Genomic DNA, 21,275 nt, shown 5'->3' with positions numbered 1-21,275 from the left:
ATCTCTTTTAATAGATTCCATCTATTGTAATCACATACCCAAAGACATCACAGGACTCAGTCTCTAAGAGCGTGCTGGACCCTGTACTGGTGACTGAACATTCATATATGATGTTTTAGTATGTATGACCCATGAAGTGCCCCAGAATCTGAAAACATACATTAAACTGCTTTGACTCTTGGATATAATCAGCCTACAAACACAACAGGTCTTGGCCAACAAAAGAAAAGACAAAACACTGACCTCGCTAGAAGAGAAATGTCAGCTAAATAAGTGAAGTGAAGGGAAGTGAAGGGAGGTGAAGGTATCTGCCTGCCAGAGACTGTGTGTGTAAATTGAAAGGGACACCTAAGATTGCATAAGAAGAAGACAGCAAAGATTTTACTCATTAATGAAATATAACTGATAATTAGGTCTGCATTTCTATAGAAGTCTGATCATCAGTTCCCTAAGGGCTGATCAGCAGGAAAACAATTTCATTCCAGATATGAATAGCTAAGACAACACTGTCAAGAATTGCACTTTGCATTCCATTTTCCTCTATAAAGAAAGCCATTTTTTCCACTAGAAAATGCCTGTGGAATCAAGACCTGAAGGTTACAACATAAACTCCTTCTAACCCATCAAATGTTAGCTTCTAGGAATGATTGCTTGAATCAAGAATATGGAGTATAACTTTAGCTATTTTTTGTAGAAAGGTACAGGAACCAGAAGTAAAACAAATTCTAATTTATGTTGCTACTCTAGTCTTCAGTATCTTGTCATTTACTAAAGTCTTATCTAAAGTAAAAGCTACCTTAAGTAAAATTACTTTTATGTCATGCTCTTTACCCATAAAACAGCTGTTCCCACCTGAAAAGGACTACAGACCCGAATAAAAAGTACATTTCTGTGTCTGTTTTGAGTGTCAGCTTCTTAGCAATATGGAAAATAAAAAGAAATAATATAAATAATTTGAAAGGACATTAAAAATGACCATATAAGCCATGTATTGTAAGCCTGATACACAGTCCTGAAAACAGTTATGATTACCTACTTTCAAAAAAACTTCTGGCATAGATTTCATTATAAAATATGAACGAAGAAAACCACTAAAGTAAAATTATACTTTACAAAATAATTGAAAACCGTTTCAGAGACATAGGCATTTCTACACTGATTCCCATAGGAGCACACAACTTCCTACAGAAGTAGTGTTATCTTCTGATACTGGTATGCTTTTTCAAGCCTGATATGTAAGGAGACACTTAGCCAGCCCATTGAATGATGATGTAATATCTTCAGAAAGTATCTAAGAAACTTTTATACTTTGACCAGTTTCTACATGGTACCGGTACCCTGACACCTGAGTATTTCCTGCCTCTCAGTTCCAGAAAATTATACTTACAGTATGCCTACAGGAAATTAGTTTTTTGATTCCAGACTGTACCAATACATGATTCCTTGTGCAGGCACCTACCACCTGAGAAAAGGAACATGATGAGACAAACCAGAGAAATTCATAAATCCATTAAATACCTTAATTGCAAGTTTTATTCCTTTGGCATTAATGTACAATGCCGGTGTCCAACATTTTCTGTAAGATGTACCAATGGATGGAAACAGAATGGTTTGGGTTGGAAGGAACCTTAAAGACCATCCAGCTACACCCCCCCTGCCATGGGCAGGGACACCCTCCACTTGACCAGGTTGCTCAGAGCCCCATCCAGCCAGGCCGTGGTAATTTCCAGGGATGGGGCATCCACAACTTCTCTCGGCAACCTGTTCAGGTGTCTCACCATTCTCATTGTGAAGGATCTGAAGACATGCTAGATATTTCTTCATGGTGTGATCTCACCCTCACCCATCCTACAGCAGACACAGCACCATGCACACACCTCATCCAGGGGCTGACATGTGGCCACAGGCCTGTTCACCACAACCAGCAATGCCTGTATGACCCACCTATTTAAACAATTCTTGTGCCTGTGTTGTAGGAGCAGCCACATGTAGCCACCAGACAGGGCCCCTTGGAGATGCTTGTTAAATAGAGCAGCAGGAGCTGGTGTGTGGTACCTGCTCTACAAAACAACCCTCAAGCCTTACCTGTATCCCTGTATCCAACCAACACGAGGGGCTTCTTCGGGAGATGGCAGCAGGAGCTGCACTGGCTGCTGTTATCAGGGCAGGCACAGGCCAGCCCTGAGCACAGGCCTGTCCCAGGGAGCATCTGAGGGAGAGGGGCTGACAGAGCCGTGCAGGCTCCCCTGGCTCCTGCTGCTCTTTTAACAGCACTGAGTTACAGCTCCTCACTAAGAGTTTGTCAGAACACCCTAGTCACAGTCAGTGGGTCTAAAGACTTCCAGTACTCCTTGAGAGAATTATATTTCACATTTGTCCCTGACTTGAGCATCTGATCAGTCATTGGGCAACTGATTGGATATAACAGAGAGAAAAACTTCAACTTGAAAGTCCCAAATAACAAAGACAGCATGGTATTTAAATCAAATCTAGACCAGACACACAATACAGATTCTCTCTAGTGCTGAGACATAATTGAGCAATGTACAAAGAGCTGACATCCTTCCTTTGATAGCTCTTATGGCAAGAGAGACCAGATTAGATCACAAAAAGTAGTGTAGTGCATTGTAAATGACTTGATATTCAAATGCATCTTACCGAGCTCTGTACTATCACAAGACAAAAATATAGATTTCTAGATGAGCAAGTGATTAATTCTTTTCCTTGCCTAACCAGACACTTCCCAGATTTGTCTAAAGATGACTTCATCTTTTATCTGTCATTCATTTCAAAGAAAATAGAAATGTACACAAACCTGCCATTTCCATAACCTGCAAGTGAGCTGGTAAAACATAAGACTGCTGCAAAGACTGGCCTACTGACAGAGTCACCAGGGTCTGCATGATATTCAGAGCTTCCACTGTATACGTTCTTTCCCCTCTTTTTCACTCCCTCCTGTTTCATACTGCATTCAAGAAGTCACACAGTCAGGCTCCCTGCCCTCTTCTGCACTTACCCCTCCTTTTCTTTTTTTTTTTAGTTCTACTCTTTACAGTACTTTAATCCCACCCATCCCCCAAAGTTTACTTAAAAATTTACCACAGTTTCTGACTGTGCAAATCATTGTTTTGCTCCATTTTGTTGTACATTAAAACTCTTATCACTTGGGTTTGGAGAGAACTGAAAAAATCTCTTATCTGCGTTTGAATGGTGGTTAGCACAATGGAGACCTTCAGATGGGACCTCACACAGCAGGGCACTGTAAACTTCAACAGTTTTTCTTGAATACTGAGCATACAATATATCTTCTGTACACACCTTGAAATATATTACATATATGCATACTTATATAAATTTCTCCAACACTTCTTTTATATGAATGTTATTCAAATACAAGTAACTTTTTCCATGTAAAATACACTTGTCCTGTTCAGTTTCATTATTTGACATTGAGCTTTTCAGAGTGCATTATATGGATTTTCCCCACAATAGGAAGAAATAGGAAAAAAAATGTGTAAGATTTTAAACGCTTTAGGCATCAAAGCAGAAAAACTCTCAATTTTCCTTGGTAGCACATTTCAGCATCCAATCTGAACTGAGAGAAACAGAAATGAGGAAAATTTCTACTGATGGCGATTATGCTTCTAGGCTGAAAAGAAATTAATTAGAAAGCAATAAAACATTTGCACTGAAGCAATATAACATATAATTTTGTTCAGGAAAATTGTTTTGTTTCAAAATAAGGTCACATGTTCAAAGGTGAAAAAACCTCATGATGAAATATGCAAACACTGTCTGTGACAAAAGCAAAGGTATCTTGCAACATTTCAGCAACCTTTCACAAACTGCTGTAAGGACTCCCCACAAATGCAAGTATGGCTCATGTCCATTCCTGAAAAGCTGAAAAGTAAGGAATTAATGTATTAAGCAGGTTCCAGTAAGCAGAAAAGAAAAGCATCAGTACAACCTGAAAAGGATCTTTGCTTAAAAAAAAAAAGTTTAGTAAATGTTCACAGAAAAAAGATAATTGACCATTTTCTTCATTCCACAGAATATCGTTGATGACGCAACTTCAACAGGATCTTCAAATGATTAAACTGTAATACATAAATATTATGTACATTTAAATGGTAATGTGAGAGAGAAAAAAATCTAGTTCCTACCAGTCTGGCTGAGTTGTGATGTGCTACGGCTTTTTCTTGATAGCCCCACGATGGCGACCATCTTTGCACCAATGCTGGAGCGCCTCTTTTTGCTGCCACCACCAACAGTGCCCACCGCTGTGTCCGACTGGCTGCCGTCGTTCTTCTCCAGCGTGTACATCTCCCCGCTGATGCTGGTGCTCTTTGTCATGTTCTTTCCTGAGACGGCCATCTGTCTGCTTTGCATTTTGGATGTAAAGACACTGTCAGCCAGTTGACGGATAAACAGTGCAGACAAAGAGTAAAAAGGGGAAGACAGAAAAGGACAGGTTTCAGATGGAAGGTTTTGGGAGACTGGAGGGTAAAAGCAGCTAATCACACAGGTAGGGCTTGGTTTTGAGAGGTAAAAGGAGAAACTTTTCTAGCTTCTTGGTTGGTCCACTATTAATTTTCTCTGTTTCTGAATTTCGAGTTCTTTTACTCAGAGTTTGGATTAGAACTCAGGAGACGCCAGGCTTTTCTTCTTTACTGATGTTTATTATTTCTTATCTTTAGCACAGCTGCACAGGTTGTGCTTTCTAGTTGGCAGGGTGGAAAATGGCCCCAAGTTCTAACTTTCAAGGCCTTTTAAAGTCCAGATCAACCAATTATGAAATACCAAGTAATATGTTTTTACTTATAGCCCAATTACTAACTTTTCATGTCCTGCAGTGCGGGACTTCTGGACCAATACCATAACGCCTAGATTTATGAAGAAGAAGGAGAAAGAAGAAGACATAAATCCGCACCCAAAATCCTCCATATTGTAACCTATTATAACCTATATCCCCTAAACCTAATTTTCTACATTTCCACATATTTCACCCAGTGATATAACTTTTAATTACAAAGCAACTACCTCGGTGTTATCACACAATTTAGGAAGCTTTTCCCAGGGTTTTGGATCGAATACAGTGTACTTCTGAGGATCACTGCCTCTCAGCACTGAAAGGCTGAAATTCCCAGAACCCAGGGTTCCAACAGCCCACTGTACAAATACTTGACTCATCAAATTTTGTTTTAAATAACAAGCTCTTACTTACTGATTGACTTAAAACTTATTACCAGCAAAAGCATACCAAAGATTTAATACATCCATATATCATATAATCGCTTTTTTGTTTGGAAAATTTAAATTCTGCAGTCAGTGCTCTGCCCCTCTTCTCATATATATTCACACAAATAACCTATATTCCTCTGGGAAACAGACACTTGATTCATTACTGAGTGGAAAAGAATATCCGTTTGAAGCCTAGTTTTGGTTACTAAACATTCAGATATTTCAAGGATTTTTTCAGTAATCTGGTTAAGCTCAGTCATCATACTGTAATGAACACCCATAGGTTTTTTCTTCATCTCTGGATCAACAAATACAGGTACTACATATGCATTTCATAGAACACTTGGCTGTTCCGTGACATAGATCATCATTACTGATAAAATGGAATTCAATTCTAAAGCATCTTTTGTACTCATTTAGAGGCTGTGTAAATGTGCTCTGTGCGGCTGCATCTAAACTATTTGCTGCAGCATTTCACGTGTCCCAGGGGAACCTCATCTACCAGTGGTCCAGGCTAAGGGACCTTTCCTTTCCATAGAAATGGCAATCTACACTGATGACAACAGTACTTATCCAAATTTTGCTCTGACATCTAATTGGTAGGTGTCTAAACAAATATCCAGAACTGGAAGCTCTAGGGTACATGCGGGCCTGAGAATATATACAGAATTTTCTCTTTCAATTAAGTCCTTGCACAGAACTTAGCAAAATAATTTTTATTATTCTTTTCACTACAGTGCATTTCACCAAAAAGTACCCATGAGATGTCATTTTAAACAATCCACAAAACAGGGGAATATTCCTGGAACCCAGGCGAAATGATTTTTGTGTTAAATCACCAATTTATAAGGCTAAAAATGAATATTTTTGCTTTTTAAACAGATTTTCAAAAACATGCAAAGGCATGCTCTGTTGCTAGAGCTGTAGTGCTCAGAAAATGGCTCTAGAGCAAATTTTTCTGAGTATAGCCTCACTCCTTTTCCCTTACCTATAATGGCCTGAAATCTATTTCATAAAAGGAAGGTATTGTTTCTTTATGAAGTTTTTTGCAATACATATTCTGTCAATAACTTATCTATAGAATTAATGCACTCAAAAGTAAACGAAGACTTGTAGTTTAGCCACAATCCAGAGGGAAAACTAAGAACTGGTTCATAGGAGAAGTAGACCTTTACCACTGAAAAATAGAGTGTACTTCTCAGAGAAGTTACAAGGAAAAATACAAAGGAGTGTTTGGATCAACAGATGGAGAAGCACAAAACAAAGCTGAGGGAGAGCCATAGTGGCCTTGACTGGACACACAATCACAAAAGACTGAACACAGTGGTAACCTGAAAGCTTTTTTCTTACCCTCTTTTAGCTCTCTTTGTTGTTATATGTTAGTAGACACTGACTCTCACTGCTACATTTATCACCAAGGGAGGAGTGGGATAGGATGTGGGTAAAGAGGAGGGCAGGGAAACAGTAAAAGAGAATTTGTATTTCTGTGTCTTATTAGCACTATGTTAACTTACTTGTTAACATGTTAACTTACTTGTTAGATGATAACATCACATGTATTTTTTATCAAACTAACACCTCTAAGAATTCAGTCAAAACAGACGACACAGAAACTGGTTCTCAGTTTCAACATTATCTTGAATGTAAAAATAAAAGAGGCCTAGAAAAAACATTGCTGGGAAAAGCTAGTATCTTCAACTTTATCTTAAGCAAAATTTTACTAAGAATCAGAATAGAGCCCCTTATCCAGTAATGCTATTTTTAATCCAGGTTCTCAAAGGATTAATGTGAGTGTGTTTTCAGTCAGGTCTCTCTCTTCTCAATATTTTTTTAAAATCAGATCAAATTTGACAGAGCAGTAGGAAATGAAAGCTATTTAGTTTCTAAAACTGTTTTGAAAACAGATCCCTGGAGAGAGATCTTATGGATGCCTCTTTGGGGAAAGATTGCAGAAGTCGTCATTATTGAATCTCTCCTAATTTGCATATACAGGCTGATGGGGAAAGTAAGTTTTTCACTGCTTGCAGACCAACCTATTTAAGTGATCCATTTTTTAAAAATAATATCCAGAAAATCAGTGAGTTCCTGTCATATGGAAAATAGTAATTAATGCATTGTTTTATAAGTGATATTACCATTCAATAAAGGTCCTGTGTAATCAGTGGAAACAGAAATATTCTGCATTTTAATATAAAAGTTAAACTGAAGAGGAAGTCATAATTTCCTGAGTTTAATGTGCCTTTGAAGTGCTTTTTGTGTCCTTTCCAAGATGTATAATTCTATTTAAGTGGAATGGATTAAAATAGTTGCCCTTATTAAATAAATCCATGTGTTTAAAGAGGTTGGTCACTATAGTTTCACTGTGCAGTTAGCTATGAAAGTACTATGAATTACTAAAGTTTGCTTCTTGGCTGCTGTCTAAAGGCTTCTGTATCACAAAATGTTTTGCTGTGTACTCCTGCCAATAATGATGTAGACTTCAGTCAGACACCTTTTCTTGGCCCACTTTTTGACAAAGGTTGGAAGGGGAATTCAAATAAGGAGAAAGGGATTTAGATATGAGTGGATATACCAAATACTAGTACAAATGGCTGATACTAAAATTCATTCACAAATCTCTATTATTTTTCCAAGTAGAGCTCTAAAACTATTTGCTTCAATTAAAGGTTTGGGTTTTTCCCTCCTTCTCTGAAAGCAGCAGAGAAGACATCTTTGTTACAGTCCTAACGACAAACAGCCCTTGGAGAGAGCCATCCCATAGCAGGGACTTTGTTTTTTCTCAATTCCTCTCTTAGCAAAAAAGCTTTGAGAACTACATACTAGGAGAGTTCTGAGTGGTATATAGTGCCTCATAGTAAACCTAGAGTGGTCATGAGCACTTCCTTCATCAGCACTCTGAATCCTTTCTGGCGATCCAAACCCCCATTCACTAATTATTCTTGGTAGATGCCTGATATCCTCCCCAGTAGAAACCATCCTTCTACCCAGCCTGCTGTTTGACAGTGCCACAAATGGATCATTCTCAGAAAAACTGGGTGTTGTATGTCAGATTTGGTTCCTTTCTGAGATAATAGAAAGGTTGACTGAAAAGTAGAATTTAGAGAGTAAATCATACAACCTTCTGCCTTAACAGGAAACAGAAATTACTGGAAGTTTTCTTTACATGTACATATACACAAACATAATCTCACACACATCCAGTTAAATATGTTCAACAATATTGTAAAACAGACATTATATAAAAGTAATTTATGAAATTGTATGAGTCAATGAATATGCAGTAAAAACAGGGTTCTCAAGGTGTCTTATAATAATCTTAAAAATATCCTCAGCAAAGAGAATATACAGCTGGATGCTGGGGGGATGGAGAATAAAACAAAGGGGGAAATAAAATAATTATCCTAATCCAAATAATATGTGCATAATGACATAATAATACCATTATTAGAACCAAAACAAGAACAAAATCAGCACACAACCCCAGCTGTGTGTCAGCCCACAGCCTACAGCACAAGCAGAGTGAAGGTGGCAGCCAGGAAATTGTCTTTGGCTTAATAGGACCAAACTATCAACAAGAGCAGGATGATGGGCAAAGCTCACACAGGAACATTGCTTCCTGCATTATCCCAAAATCCAGGAAACCTCTTCAGGAAACCAAGAGCTGCAGACAGGTCTCAGTGTAAGTAACTTTTCAGACACTTCAGTTTTCCAGTGAAAAAAGAAAACGGAAAGATGGATAAATTTTAGAGGAATAAGTTCTCAAAGCTAAAGCAGAAAGTTCTTTAAAAACACAAGTGAAAAACAAGACAATAGAAAAGAAATTACAGTAAGATATCTATATATATTTGTAATTTAAAACCAAAGGTGGAGTATGAGAGCCCTAGTCACTGAATAGTATTCTTAAAAAGATACCATGTTAGCCAACTGAGGGGAGTCAGACTGACAGATACCTATGATGTCAAAGGTATTCTAAGTTTGTTAATGATACTAAATTAGGAGAAGCTCCTTACTCCCTTGAATGCAGAGAGGCTCAGCAGAGAGACTTTGACAAATTAGAGTCCTGGGAAATCACCAACCATATGAAGTTCGACAAAGACCAGTGCTGGATTCTGCACCTGGGATGGGGGATGTACATACAGACTGGGGAAGGAGAGTCTGGAGACCAGTGCCCCAAAAAGGGACCTGGGAGTCACTGGCAAGGGAAATATGAGTCAGCAGTGCCCTGGCAGCCAGCAGGGCCACCCATGTCCTGGGGGGCATCAGGCACAGCATCACCAGCCGGGCAAGGGAGGGGATTGTCCCACTCTGCTCTGCACTGGGGTGTACCTCAAGTCCTGGAGGCAGTTTTGGGCATCACAATATAAGAAAAGTATTAAGGTCTGAGAGAGTGAACAAAGAAGAGCAACAAAGATGGTGAAAGGCCTTGAGGGGAAGCTGTATGAGGAGCAGATTAGGTTACTTGGTCTGTTCACTCTGGAGAAGAGACTGAGGGGAGACCTCATTGCAGTTACAACTTCCTCATGAGGGGAAGAGGAGATGCAGGCTCTGATCTCTGCTCTGTGGTGCCCAGCGACAGGATCCAAGGAAAAGGACTGAAGCTGTGTCAGGGGAAGTTAGGTTGGATATCAGAAAAAGGTTCTTCACCCAGAGGGTGTTTGGGCACTGGAACAGCTCCCCAGAGAAGTGGTCACACCATCAAGCCTGACAGAGTTCAAGATGTGTTTGGACAATGCTCTCAGACACATGGTGTGATTCTTGGGGCTGTCCTGTGCAGGGCCAGGAGCTGGACTTCAATGATCTTTGTGGGTCCCTTCCATTTCAGGAGATTCTGTGATTCTGTGAAATTTAATATGGTCCTTGTAGCCAATGAAGAGACCTGTGCCACACTTACAGCAGTTAATAAAATGTGTCAGGCCTGTTTTCTGACCTTGACGGCCTCTGTACGCACAGCAGGCTAGCTTACACCAGCTTACACCCTTTCCAAACCAGGGTTTTCTCACGCATCCTGCCTAGAGAAAACTGACCCCAACCCATGCTATCTCCTGAATTGTCCCTGATCTGAATCAGGGGCACCTTATCAGTGCGTCCAGCACAAAGTTATGCCAAAGAGAACACAAGCTGTTTAAACCATGTGGATGATCAAGACTGTGTCCTGGCCCTATCTCGCTTACTGGTCTAGACTTAACCTTAAATTCCTTGAGGAGATCAGAAACCTGAGATTGTTTTCAAATTCTGATATTCATCAGCCCAATTCTTGCTCATAAGCTTTTTCTGAATGCTTTTAAAGAAAAACAGTAAGCAACTATAAAACTGCTATTCAAACACAGCCTTCTGGAAATGCAATGTTAAGGTTTTAGATTTCTTAAAGGCATTAATCTTCACTCTCTTTGCAGAGACTCACCTGTTTTCAAAACGTAGAGTGTAATTACTCTCTGGAAAAAAAGATACTTTCAAAGTCTTCCAGACTCCTACTACAGCAGATAATCAGAAATGATCTGGTTTTTCTCTCCAGTTCATCAATATTTGTACTGAATTACAGAAAGATTACAAAACATTGCCAGAGAAACTTCCCAAAAACAATGATTAGAATTGGCTACTTGGAAAAAAATCCTTTCTGCAATTGTTGCATGGCCAGAGGGGAATTCCATAAAGTGCCTAAGGAAATCCTCATAGAAGAGAAGCAGACAAGTAGGTCTCACAAGAAGATTTTTGATTTAGTCTTAGTATCTCCTGCTTTAGGCAGACCATTTCCTTGACATCTGACCAAGAAGGAAAGAAACTGTTTGCGAGGTTTGGGTTAAGGAGAGGGAAGATTTCACAGTGCAAAAGGATCCTGCCCTAAAGGCAGTGAAACTGATTTGAAGCCACTTTACCTGGGACAGTGTATGGGTTGTAACTCTTGCACCGGGTAAGATGGACTGGACTGTGGGCAAATGTTCTAGATCCTAAACAGCTTCCAGATAAAAACTTGGTTTACTCAATATCTTTGGATGTTAGGTAGTAAAAAACAAGTCAGAAACTTCATCCAACCTCTCTCAGTTTCTGATGGACTTGAAAGCATTTAATAATCTTACAAGAAAATACTAATTTTAGAGCTAATTGATACTATTTTTGCTGTTATATTTTCCAGTAAGCAGGTACAGACACAGTAAATGCTCATTGTAACATATGTACTAAATGGAAAATCTCATCCTGTTGCCATAGGTAAAAAACTGCAGTCTTTGGCTGGAGGTTTTTTTTTTTTAGTTGCAGACTTGGAAGGCATCTTGGTCAGATTTTTGTCTACAGAAACAGAAGTCTTTTCTAAAAACTGGGTGATTAGTACAGTAAGTGCCAAATTTCATCAGGAATCCTTTGTTTAGGCCAGAAAACCAAAAAACCCACCCCAAAACACAAACTGAAAACACCACTCTGATATCACAATCCATCTGCCAGCTCAAAATAAGTCCCAGTGACAGGAACCCCAGCCCTTAGCTTCCTCTTCCCTCTTCACTAACCTGGTAAGTTCTACAGTAGTAACATACTGCTAAAGATTTATAAAACTGTCTTTTAAATCAGGCCCTGGCTCTGAACCACACCAGTCTATGGCAGAAAGCAGCACAGGGAGCAGTACAGAATCCTTATACCCAGTGACTTTGTAATGACTAACAAATTACAAAGAGTATCACTTATTCTACAAAGACTAAGTAAAGATGTAACAGATGTTATCTGTTTCCATGACTGATAGACTAAAATTATTACGAAAAACTTTTTTTTTTTTTTTCACTAATCAATTAATGCACTTTACTTAAACCAATGTTATGAAGTACGGCATTTTTCCAATCTACAATGTTGTTAATACTTTTAAATGTGAAGGAGAAGGTATCAATAAATTCCATTGTACTGTATATTGTGGGTAGGATTTTTGAGGATGTTGTTTGTATTTTTCAGTCGTCTTTACAGCAGTATTGGAAATGACAACTTGTAATCTCATTGCTCTGCTACAAGCATATATATCAGAGAATCATATTTACACAAGTCATTTGGCAGACCTTGCAGGTTTCTTTATTTCTTTATTTCAAAGTCAAAGCAAATTAATATTACTGATTTCCAGCTTAGTTCTCTGGTAATGATCCCTAATGAAAATAAGGCATCCATAATAGTGAAAATCAATGTTGCCATGTGTGTAGTACTGCTGTGGGCTGTGATGTCCTAAGGAAAGGATTTTAACAAACTTTCAATTGTTGTAATAGATATTTTCTAATACATGCCTCCTGTGAGACTGGAAGACCCACTGAAGACTTTGTTTACTGCTTTTTACATGCAAGAGATGAATTTTAATGCCATTCTTAATTGATCTTTTAACTCAATCAGAGAGGCTCTTATTTCATTAATTTACTGGAGAAATTTAACAAAGACAGCATTATGGGGACAGCTGTGATGTAGGAAAAAACATTTCCATGGGAACAATGCTTCCGGCCAGTGCATATACTCCTCTGCCAATTCACATCAAAGAGAGACACTGCAGGTTCAAAATTATAATGACTTAGTCTCTGGAGACCCACTTGGTCAAAAATTATTCCATTAACTTATTGGTGGTATAAATCTCTAATAGCTAATGGACTGACTTAATAATTAGGTTTATTTTATTGAAATTATAACAACAAAGTTGTGGGGGGAAATAGAGCAGTGTTTATAATCTATTTTGTTATATATATTACTATTCAAAGAAGACTTGTGACCACATCTCAAAATATGAGTAGCAATATTTTGATATGAAATGTCAAGGGTCTCTTTCTTTACAAATCAGGAATACCTCACCTCCTACAGTACATAGGTTGACTTGAGCTGGATCTCCCCCTCTCTGGTAAATATAAAGCTGTCCACACTACTTTATTATTATAAATTGATAGAAGTATAACCTATTCCATGACATGTCTAGCATACTTTTTTTCAAACAGGAACAAATTTCAAAATCATTTGGGGTCAGGCCATTAGATTATTTATGAAACGTTGCCACAACAAATGAGTGATGCAGAAAAAGCACTGTTACAGCTAGCTGTTACAAACACTAGCAGCTGAATTATACACAGAGCTTCAGAGATTTCTGATAAAATTTCTCACCTTCTCTGATGGAATAATAGGTTATTTTTTAAACTAAAAATACAGTTGATAATTTTAAAAATTTAAACTGAAATTACAATGAAGATTATATTAATATTCATCTAGTGTTGATAAATGTTCAAATTTTCCTTGACAAAGATATAGAAAAGCTTTATTACCCTGCTAACAGTAATGATTCTTTGATGAAATCCGTTTCTTTGATACAGTGAACTAAACCAGCCATTTACTCTGTGTGGATGCAAAAGAAGTCTAGCTAGAAAATTAGTTGAGGTATAGAAGTCTTGCATTAGTCAGCTGTCATATTCATGGTAATAAAAGAAGTCCATATGAGCTATGACGGCTTGGCAATAAAGTACATTGCAGTCAAAGACCGAGTGAGTTTTGAATAACATCCAAATTCTTTGAGTTTAGAAACCATCTTCTTTAACCCAGCCTGGCAAAAAGCAGTTGTGTTTGTAAAAGCTGGGTAACAACCAGCTCGCTAAATTAAAACTGATCATGAGCAACCTGACTTAATCGAGAGTGTTCTCTTGCAGACATGCACCTTGCATGTACTCAGTCTGAAAGTTAAGTGCTGTGTGCCTGTTCCAACTTGCTGTTGAATTAGTCTTCCAAAAGGGATGGAGGAGAGAGCCCAGTTTTCTGTATTAACACTGCTAAGTCACAGTCTGCACTGCAAACTTGCTTAGTGCTGCTCAGTGTTGTTTCTGGAAGTGCTGAATAGAGATCTATGAAATGAAAAGCAAGCAGTGAATTGTGAAACCAGACATTAAATCCAGTATGTGTCCCAGACCTAAAATCACTAGAGAAGTAATGTAAAATCGAATCAGGAAAGTGAGAAAAATTTCAGACTTGAAGGCTGAAATGCTCAAAAATATACAGAAGTAAGAGACACCATGTTTTGCCTGAGGGTAAGAAGTACCATGATTAATCATCTTGCTTAACTGAAATTGCTGTGAAGGAAATTTACTTATTTAGAAAACTCATTGACAGAAAACTTTGGAAGGTAGACATGGGGGAACTGGACAGGATGCACTACTGAGATTACATTAGGAGAAAAGTCACATAATACACAGAGGAGATCCAGATATCCTGAAAGGGCTTCATTTAAATAAATTGCTGTCAGCAATATGGATCTCACTATAGCTGCATCTATACTTCACTCATGAAAGACTGTATTGTTTTGATTAGTACTGCACAAAGGAAATAGGCTCAGGTTCGTTTTAATGCTTATGTGCATGTATGTGGCAGTGGCTGTCTAAAGAATGGAACAACTCTAACATTTCCTTCATCCTTGTAAATTCGGGTTGCTTGAGGACTCCGAAAAATCAGGGTCAGAATAGACACTGCTAACATCTCCCAAACTCATAGCATGTCTCTGAATTGATCTTCTGGGACTGAGAACTAAACGGACATGAGCAAGAGATCTGAAGCCATAATTACTTCAACCAAAGAGATAATATCTGGGACATCATGATCTTGTTTGTCTGACTTCAATCACTTTGACAAAATGACTTTGAGTCACTTTTGGTCTCTGGAGGAAATTATAAAAGCATACAGAAAACTTAAGAGCATCATAAAAGAAAATGTTAAAAAAGAAAATGTTGTAAGGAAAGATGTCTCACATCTTTCTGAACACAAGCCTGCAACCTCTGTTTTTCTGAGCTGGAGAAGGCAGGTCCATAACCGGCTGTGCCTCCTGAGGCAATGTGGACTTTGCACACCATGCAAGTTTGGAGCAACTCTCCTCTTGTTTACCTTGGGTCTCCATAGGAATCATGTTTATATTATGGCTACTATTTGGGAAGTGCTGGGCTCTCCGTGGTATTTGTATGGAAATTTTATTTCCTGCTAGGGGCTACCTGATGACACATCTACCAGCTTGTTTAGGTAGCACCTTATGAACGCTAAGTATGAACACCACACAGGTACAGTGAAATTACTGAAAATGTTCAGATGTTTGGTCAAAATCCATTAAAATCAGATATGTGGGCAATGCCCAACCACTGGAGCATCATCTTTCCATAGCCATTAAGCACACAATAGTGAGACCAGCACTGGGCCCCTTATCTTTAGTTAAAGCAAAGTACTTGCCAGATGGGTCTGGCAATGTGTTTCAAAGGCAATGGCAAAAACCCAGCAACTACATTTTAGAAATACTTCTAAAAAGTAACTTGAAGGAGTTTATGTTTGTTTCTTGGAAGGCTAAGTGATAAACTTATTAATTATTTTTAATAATTTACATTTTTGGGAATATATATTAATTTTACAGAATCTTGTCACTCTTCTATTAAAATAATAGAAGAGGCAAAAAGAGTGAGAACATACATCACTAAGACAGAGCCATATCTGTCAAATCATAATGTCCAAGAAAGAAAAGCCTTACAAGCTTCACTATTCAATCCCTTGCTTTTATAAGTTTCTACCTCACTTCTAGTTTTTGATGTTGCTATTCTTGTCAACAGATCTGTCGTGCTCAATCCTGTACAAATAAAGATTAAAAAGTCTGTCTTTTGAAAATCTTATGATTCAATATAGTTTTAAATATTTTCAGAAAGTAAATCTTTTTGTAAAACACTTCAAAGTCCAAAAACTAATTTCAATATTTACATTTGCTTCAAACTGTCACTTTAATTTTTTCCTTCATCTCTGCTTCCCTACATGTCTACAGGGCTTTCTCCCTGCATCTCTTGTGGGTTTGTTTTGTTTTGTTTTGTTTAAACTACTGATGCACAGTTTTAAAATAAACTTTAGTAATAGGAGTGCATCGGTGCTTTATGGATCACAGGTCAGAGCTGGCTCAACAGAGGTTAAAGCTGCAGGCTGCATTCCATGGAGAGGGAAGCTGTTATTGCATTGCAGCCAAAGAAAAAATGTCTGAGTTCCCTGCTAGGCAACGTATGTCAAAGCTGCAGATGGTTTCAAACGCAGTATTTTTACTGTTCACCTGTTAATAACGTATACTTCCAGATTCATTAATTTATTATATCCCAGTGCATCAAAATGAATTTACTAACTGTAAAGGAGCCTATATATCTTTTGTATTTACTCCAAAGTAACAGGAAAAAACAGGTCTCCAAGGGTTTTGTAGATGGTGACAAATAATTTAGAAACAGGTACCTTTACTAGATTTCTTAAATTACTTGTATTCTCTTCACAGTACAGATTTCACAACAAATGTATTTGTTCATATAATTCCTTTTGGAACCATTGATATTTTGCATATTTTTCCATAATATTTTTCCAGAAGCTACAGATAATTTTCTTCTGCATGTCATCTATGAAAATTTGAAAAACTAAATGGCCCAATTATTGTCCATGTGTGCTGGTAGAGACCCAGTAGCTCTATGAATTTATAGGTTTTGAATATTTGCCTTACTGTAGAAAACTGAAGTTAAAAATCTTACATAAAAAAGTAGTGGCTTTGAATCTGTGCTTCAAAGAGGCAAGAGCTTGTCATAAACCTCTAACTCTACCCATCTCAGTAATACTAACAAAATCTTACTGAAAAAACCTTTATTTTAGGTCCTCTGATTTTAAAGACACAGACTGGCAATACAGAAGCAACTGTGCTTATCTAGTCATAAGTGTGCAGAAAAGTTATGTTAGAGAGACACAAAATAAAATTGCTGCTTCTTGTTCAAGGACCCAGTGCATCACACCTGCCCCAATTGACTGGAAAATGCAATGTTTTGCAGCTGAAAAATGCTGGGGAACATTGTACTGCAACCTGCCATTCTCATCCCAGGAGTGGCAATATCACTTTGTTGTCATGTTGAAAAAATTGTTAGACCAACATCTTCTGTTGAGAGCTGCAGGAAACTGCCTGCTGGCATGCTTTCCCTGAAAAACTACATGAACATTGACGTAACTGGACCCAAGCTCTCTCTCCTTCCATGGCAGAAATGGCACTGGGTGAACCTTATCTATCTATCTATCTATCTATCTATCTATTGCTACTGGAAGCACAGACTGCCTGTACTGCAATTTTGCTAAAAGACTGATCATGCACTGGGGAAAGAGTCTCAGGCCCTGTTTTCTCTTCCAAACATATGGCCTGTTTGACTATAAAGGTTAGATACAATTAACTTCTTTCATCCAGTAATGCAGTTGAAGCAATCGTTGTAATACTTTTGAAATAGCTTTAAGAGACCAAACAGTACATACACATTGAAAATGGATTCTTGGTGTTCATTATCTTTTGTACCATTTTTTATATTTTTACCAGAATAAACATTTTCAAAAACTTTACTGGCTTCCACCACTGTAAAGGAGCTTGCAAAGACTGCACTGGCATGCTTTTTCTTCCAGAAAAATACTGCATTTAACTGTTAATAGCTGCAGTCACAGTGGAAGGCTCATAAAACCTGAAATACTAAAATTACAATTTAATGAAAAAATAAGGAACAAATACTCATCAGCAATCAGTTCTAAAACCTACAAATTAAATTCTCTAAAGACTTTTTACTGAATGAACTAGAACTAGAAAGTGAATTTGAAATGAATCTTTATACCTAACAAAGGAAGGGGCACAAAAAGCATGAAGAACCTTTAGGAAGAGAAAAGGTTTTGTATCTGAAGAAATACATTACTTAAAGCTGTATGTTGCACTCTGTTTCTTGAATTTTGAAGTGCTCTGCAAAATTACATCCCAGCTGAATTTTTCCACTACAAACTTTCCTTTCTTGGTTGTGTCATCTTCCTACTTAATCAGCTCTATTCCTTCTACTGTCTTTTAGAATTCACTTCCTTTCTTCAGATGGGACGTCACTGATTCCTTCCAAATACACAGCGAAACTTTGTGACTTGCACATGCTTTTATTTCACATCTCTGCCCTCTCTGTCCACCCACACAGATAACTGCTTTGTCCACTCTCTCACGATTTCAAATGACAGATACTGCAGTGCTTTTCTCCAGCCCTGGCAGTTTACGCAACAACCCCTTCCAGGATACTAGAGGAAAGGTAAGTTTTGTAGCCTTTCTATTTGGCTGTTTCATCTCCCTCCACACAGCAATAAAAAGTTACACTGTCTTTTACACAGTTGTACATAATTCATCCTAATTTCTTAGTATTTTAGCACTTGTTCCTTACCATATTTATCTTCTCTCATTCAAGACTGAAAGATAACTTCTCCTGATCATCAAACATGCCCTTCATCCACTTGATATATTTTTAGCAAGCACCTCCTGTTTTGTCTCCATTGTCTTGAATGCTTGAAAAGAGCTCTCCAGAAACATTCAAAAAGATATCTTATTTTCTTTCCTCAAATCTCTTCTTAGCATTTATTCTCTGTTGTCAAGATGTCCCCAAAACAGTGTTGTATACCTATCTCCCATCATGTGGAACATCTCTTTGTCCTGTGCTTCCCTCTCTGGACTCATATGTTATTTCATGATTTAGACTCCATGTGCTTGGAACAGAGGTTGTCTTTTTCTACTGTATTCCAATAGTGAAATCCTGCTCTGTGATTACATTTTCTGTGTATTCATACGGTAAAACAAAACCATTGTGACTATCAGAATTAATGCTTAGGATTGATACTTAGAAAAATGTTAAGAAAGGGTAAAATTTAGAACAGTCTTAAACAGAGTACCCTCAATAAAAAAGTATTAATTATCAAAGATTAAATCTAAAAAGGCTTTATTTTTGGCCCTGAGATTATCAGGGAGATGGAGTAAGAAATAATGTAAGTGAACTGTACATAATGAATACTTAACAGCAGAGCTGGAGCCACCCTTTGTTTGCTAACATGTACTGCCAAGAAAAAACACAATTATGATTTCCCTATAGGTCAAGCATATGCCAAAGTTTAGTTTTACAAGGTTTAATGAAGGCAAAATCTGATGCTGCAACTATTTCTGCCAAGAAAGATTAATTGATTTAATGTGCTCCAGTGCTCCAAAAGCTAATGCCTTTTATTGTGCCAAGGTACTTTAAAATAGGCATAGGATGCATTAGAGATGGATGTCTGGGTCCACAGTCATTTCAACCCACCCATGATCTCAGCAGATTGAAGACCTTAGTGGGACTATTACCGTTTCTCAGAAAGTATATAAACACAGTAACATCAAGAGGTATGAGGTACCCTTAACAAGGTAATTTTTGATGATGGAGTGATTGTGAGCAGCCCCTGCATTCCAGTGTGCACAGAGGAAAGGTGACTGCTCTCCAACCAAAGATGCACCTCTGAAGTAAAAATACATGTTGAAAATTCCCATCTGCAATATAGCTTTTCTTGACACCCAAGATCTCAAGAACTAGATGATAGTTTACTACTATTCTATCAAGGAAGAGTTGGCCACCTTTGTTCTGCTCTTAAATACCTATTGATATGTTTAATTGATATGTTTGGTTGCTTTTAATATTTGTGGTGTGTCTGAACACATTCTTTTTTGGAAGCTGAAGGCATTACCTTATCTTATAAATTGCCAAGAATAAATTATTTTATAAATTGCCCGAGAAACGAGCAGAAGGCACTGGGTTTGCAAAAGTGCTGGCAATTGATCCTGCCTTCGGGGTTGTCCACTGAATACACAGGTCATAATATTTCAATATGTTAATGATACACAACTATGTGTGTATATAAATGTGTTCCGATACCTATACCTGCCCCTATCCAGGAATCAATCTGGCTTTTCTGTTTGGTTCTTACCCTATAAAAATGTTTAGACAATACTAAAAAATGAGCACTGACTCTACCATGGGAAAGGAAGGTGAATATAAACTTTTCTGTGTATTCACAACTTGCATACTAAAAGTGGTCAAACTGTGCAAAGTGGGCAAATTAATATTAGAGACTGATTTCCATGAAGGGAGCCAAAATCTAACACAAACTGAAGTCACTGCACAGCAGTCACTTAATAACATCTTGTTTCTTTATCGAGTAGAAACTCCTGACTTGTGTCACTTCTTCCTGAAGGCAGAGAGCAGCTAGCAACCAGAAGAACAAGCTGGCAGAGGAAACAAGGAGTTGTATCTCAAAGAGGATTTTACTTTCTATGGGGACAACATATTTGCTAAAGAGCAGCCTGAGTGAAGTCTAGAAACCAGGAACAGAGTCATGCTTTTGAAAGGCAGGACTTCCAGATCCATTAGACTGGGAAATTAGTGGGAAATGGAAGAGAAAAAGGTCTTTAAATAATCCTTTCGCACACTACCATACAGCAATCCCTGAAACACATCTGCCAAGGCACTCCTAAAGACAGCTGCTACTAATTGACTGTTTTTGCTAAACTCTAAAATGCACGAACATGAGTGAAGGAATGATGGCACAACATAGAAAGGCAGTGGTATGGCTAAAATAGTCCGTACCACCCAAGACTATACAGTAGACATTTTGATTCTCTCTTTGTATTCCCTTGTTTTGAGTATGTTGTTTGTGTGAGGATATACAGGCTTGTACATGTGTAAGTTTGCAGCAAGGAAAGAAAATGGATTTCCATAGATTTCTGTGTGCTTGCTCTAACGTATATGAGCACAATTTTACAGGCAGAAGTTATTTAGAGGTAGTGCAGAATTGGCAGGCTAAAAGAAAATGTATTTTTCTGAGATTTTCTGCCATTCTTGTGTGACTTGAGAATGGCAAGAATATTCATCAAATCTGAAATTCATTTTTTTTAATGAAGAAAGAAGGAATATTCTATTTCTTTCAATGCAACATACATGGGTTTTGCAATACAAAATGTCAGACCTTTACATTGTTGTAAGGATTTGTGGCAAAATGCATGATTCTAGAATATTATCTGATAAAACCAGAGTCAGTTGTGCTACAATGTTTCTGGATACAACACAGCAGCTGAAGTGCATGACTCCTCCACAATACAGCAATCCTTGACAGTTATTAACATGGAACAAAAAAAGAAAAAGGAAGACTCTTCTTATCCACACTGATTGTCAATCAGTATGCACCACAAAGAGGACTGAAAAAAA

At 37.8% G+C, this 21,275-nt stretch overlaps 1 protein-coding gene across 48 annotated transcripts in view; it reads right to left on the bottom strand.

Annotated features, from left to right (window-relative positions):
* Positions 1-21,275, bottom strand: part of RIMS2 (regulating synaptic membrane exocytosis 2) — a 467,470-nt gene that overhangs the window by 57,143 nt on the left and 389,052 nt on the right. For 32 of the 48 annotated variants that reach the window (XM_032131090.1, XM_032131097.1, XM_032131106.1 and 29 more), the window contains one exon: positions 4,164-4,405. The exons of 14 other annotated variants lie outside the window; for them this stretch is intronic. In XM_032131090.1, coding sequence (XP_031986981.1) covers positions 4,164-4,405 — 242 coding nt within the window. The remainder of the gene's footprint in view (positions 1-4,163; positions 4,406-21,275) is intronic. 2 more of the 48 variants (XM_032131214.1, XM_032130917.1) reach the window with 1 other exon arrangement.

This window comes from Corvus moneduloides, chromosome 1, assembly GCF_009650955.1.
Source record: "Corvus moneduloides isolate bCorMon1 chromosome 1, bCorMon1.pri, whole genome shotgun sequence".
NCBI lineage: Eukaryota > Metazoa > Chordata > Aves > Passeriformes > Corvidae > Corvus > Corvus moneduloides.
This window is presented reverse-complemented; position numbering and strand designations above follow the sequence as displayed.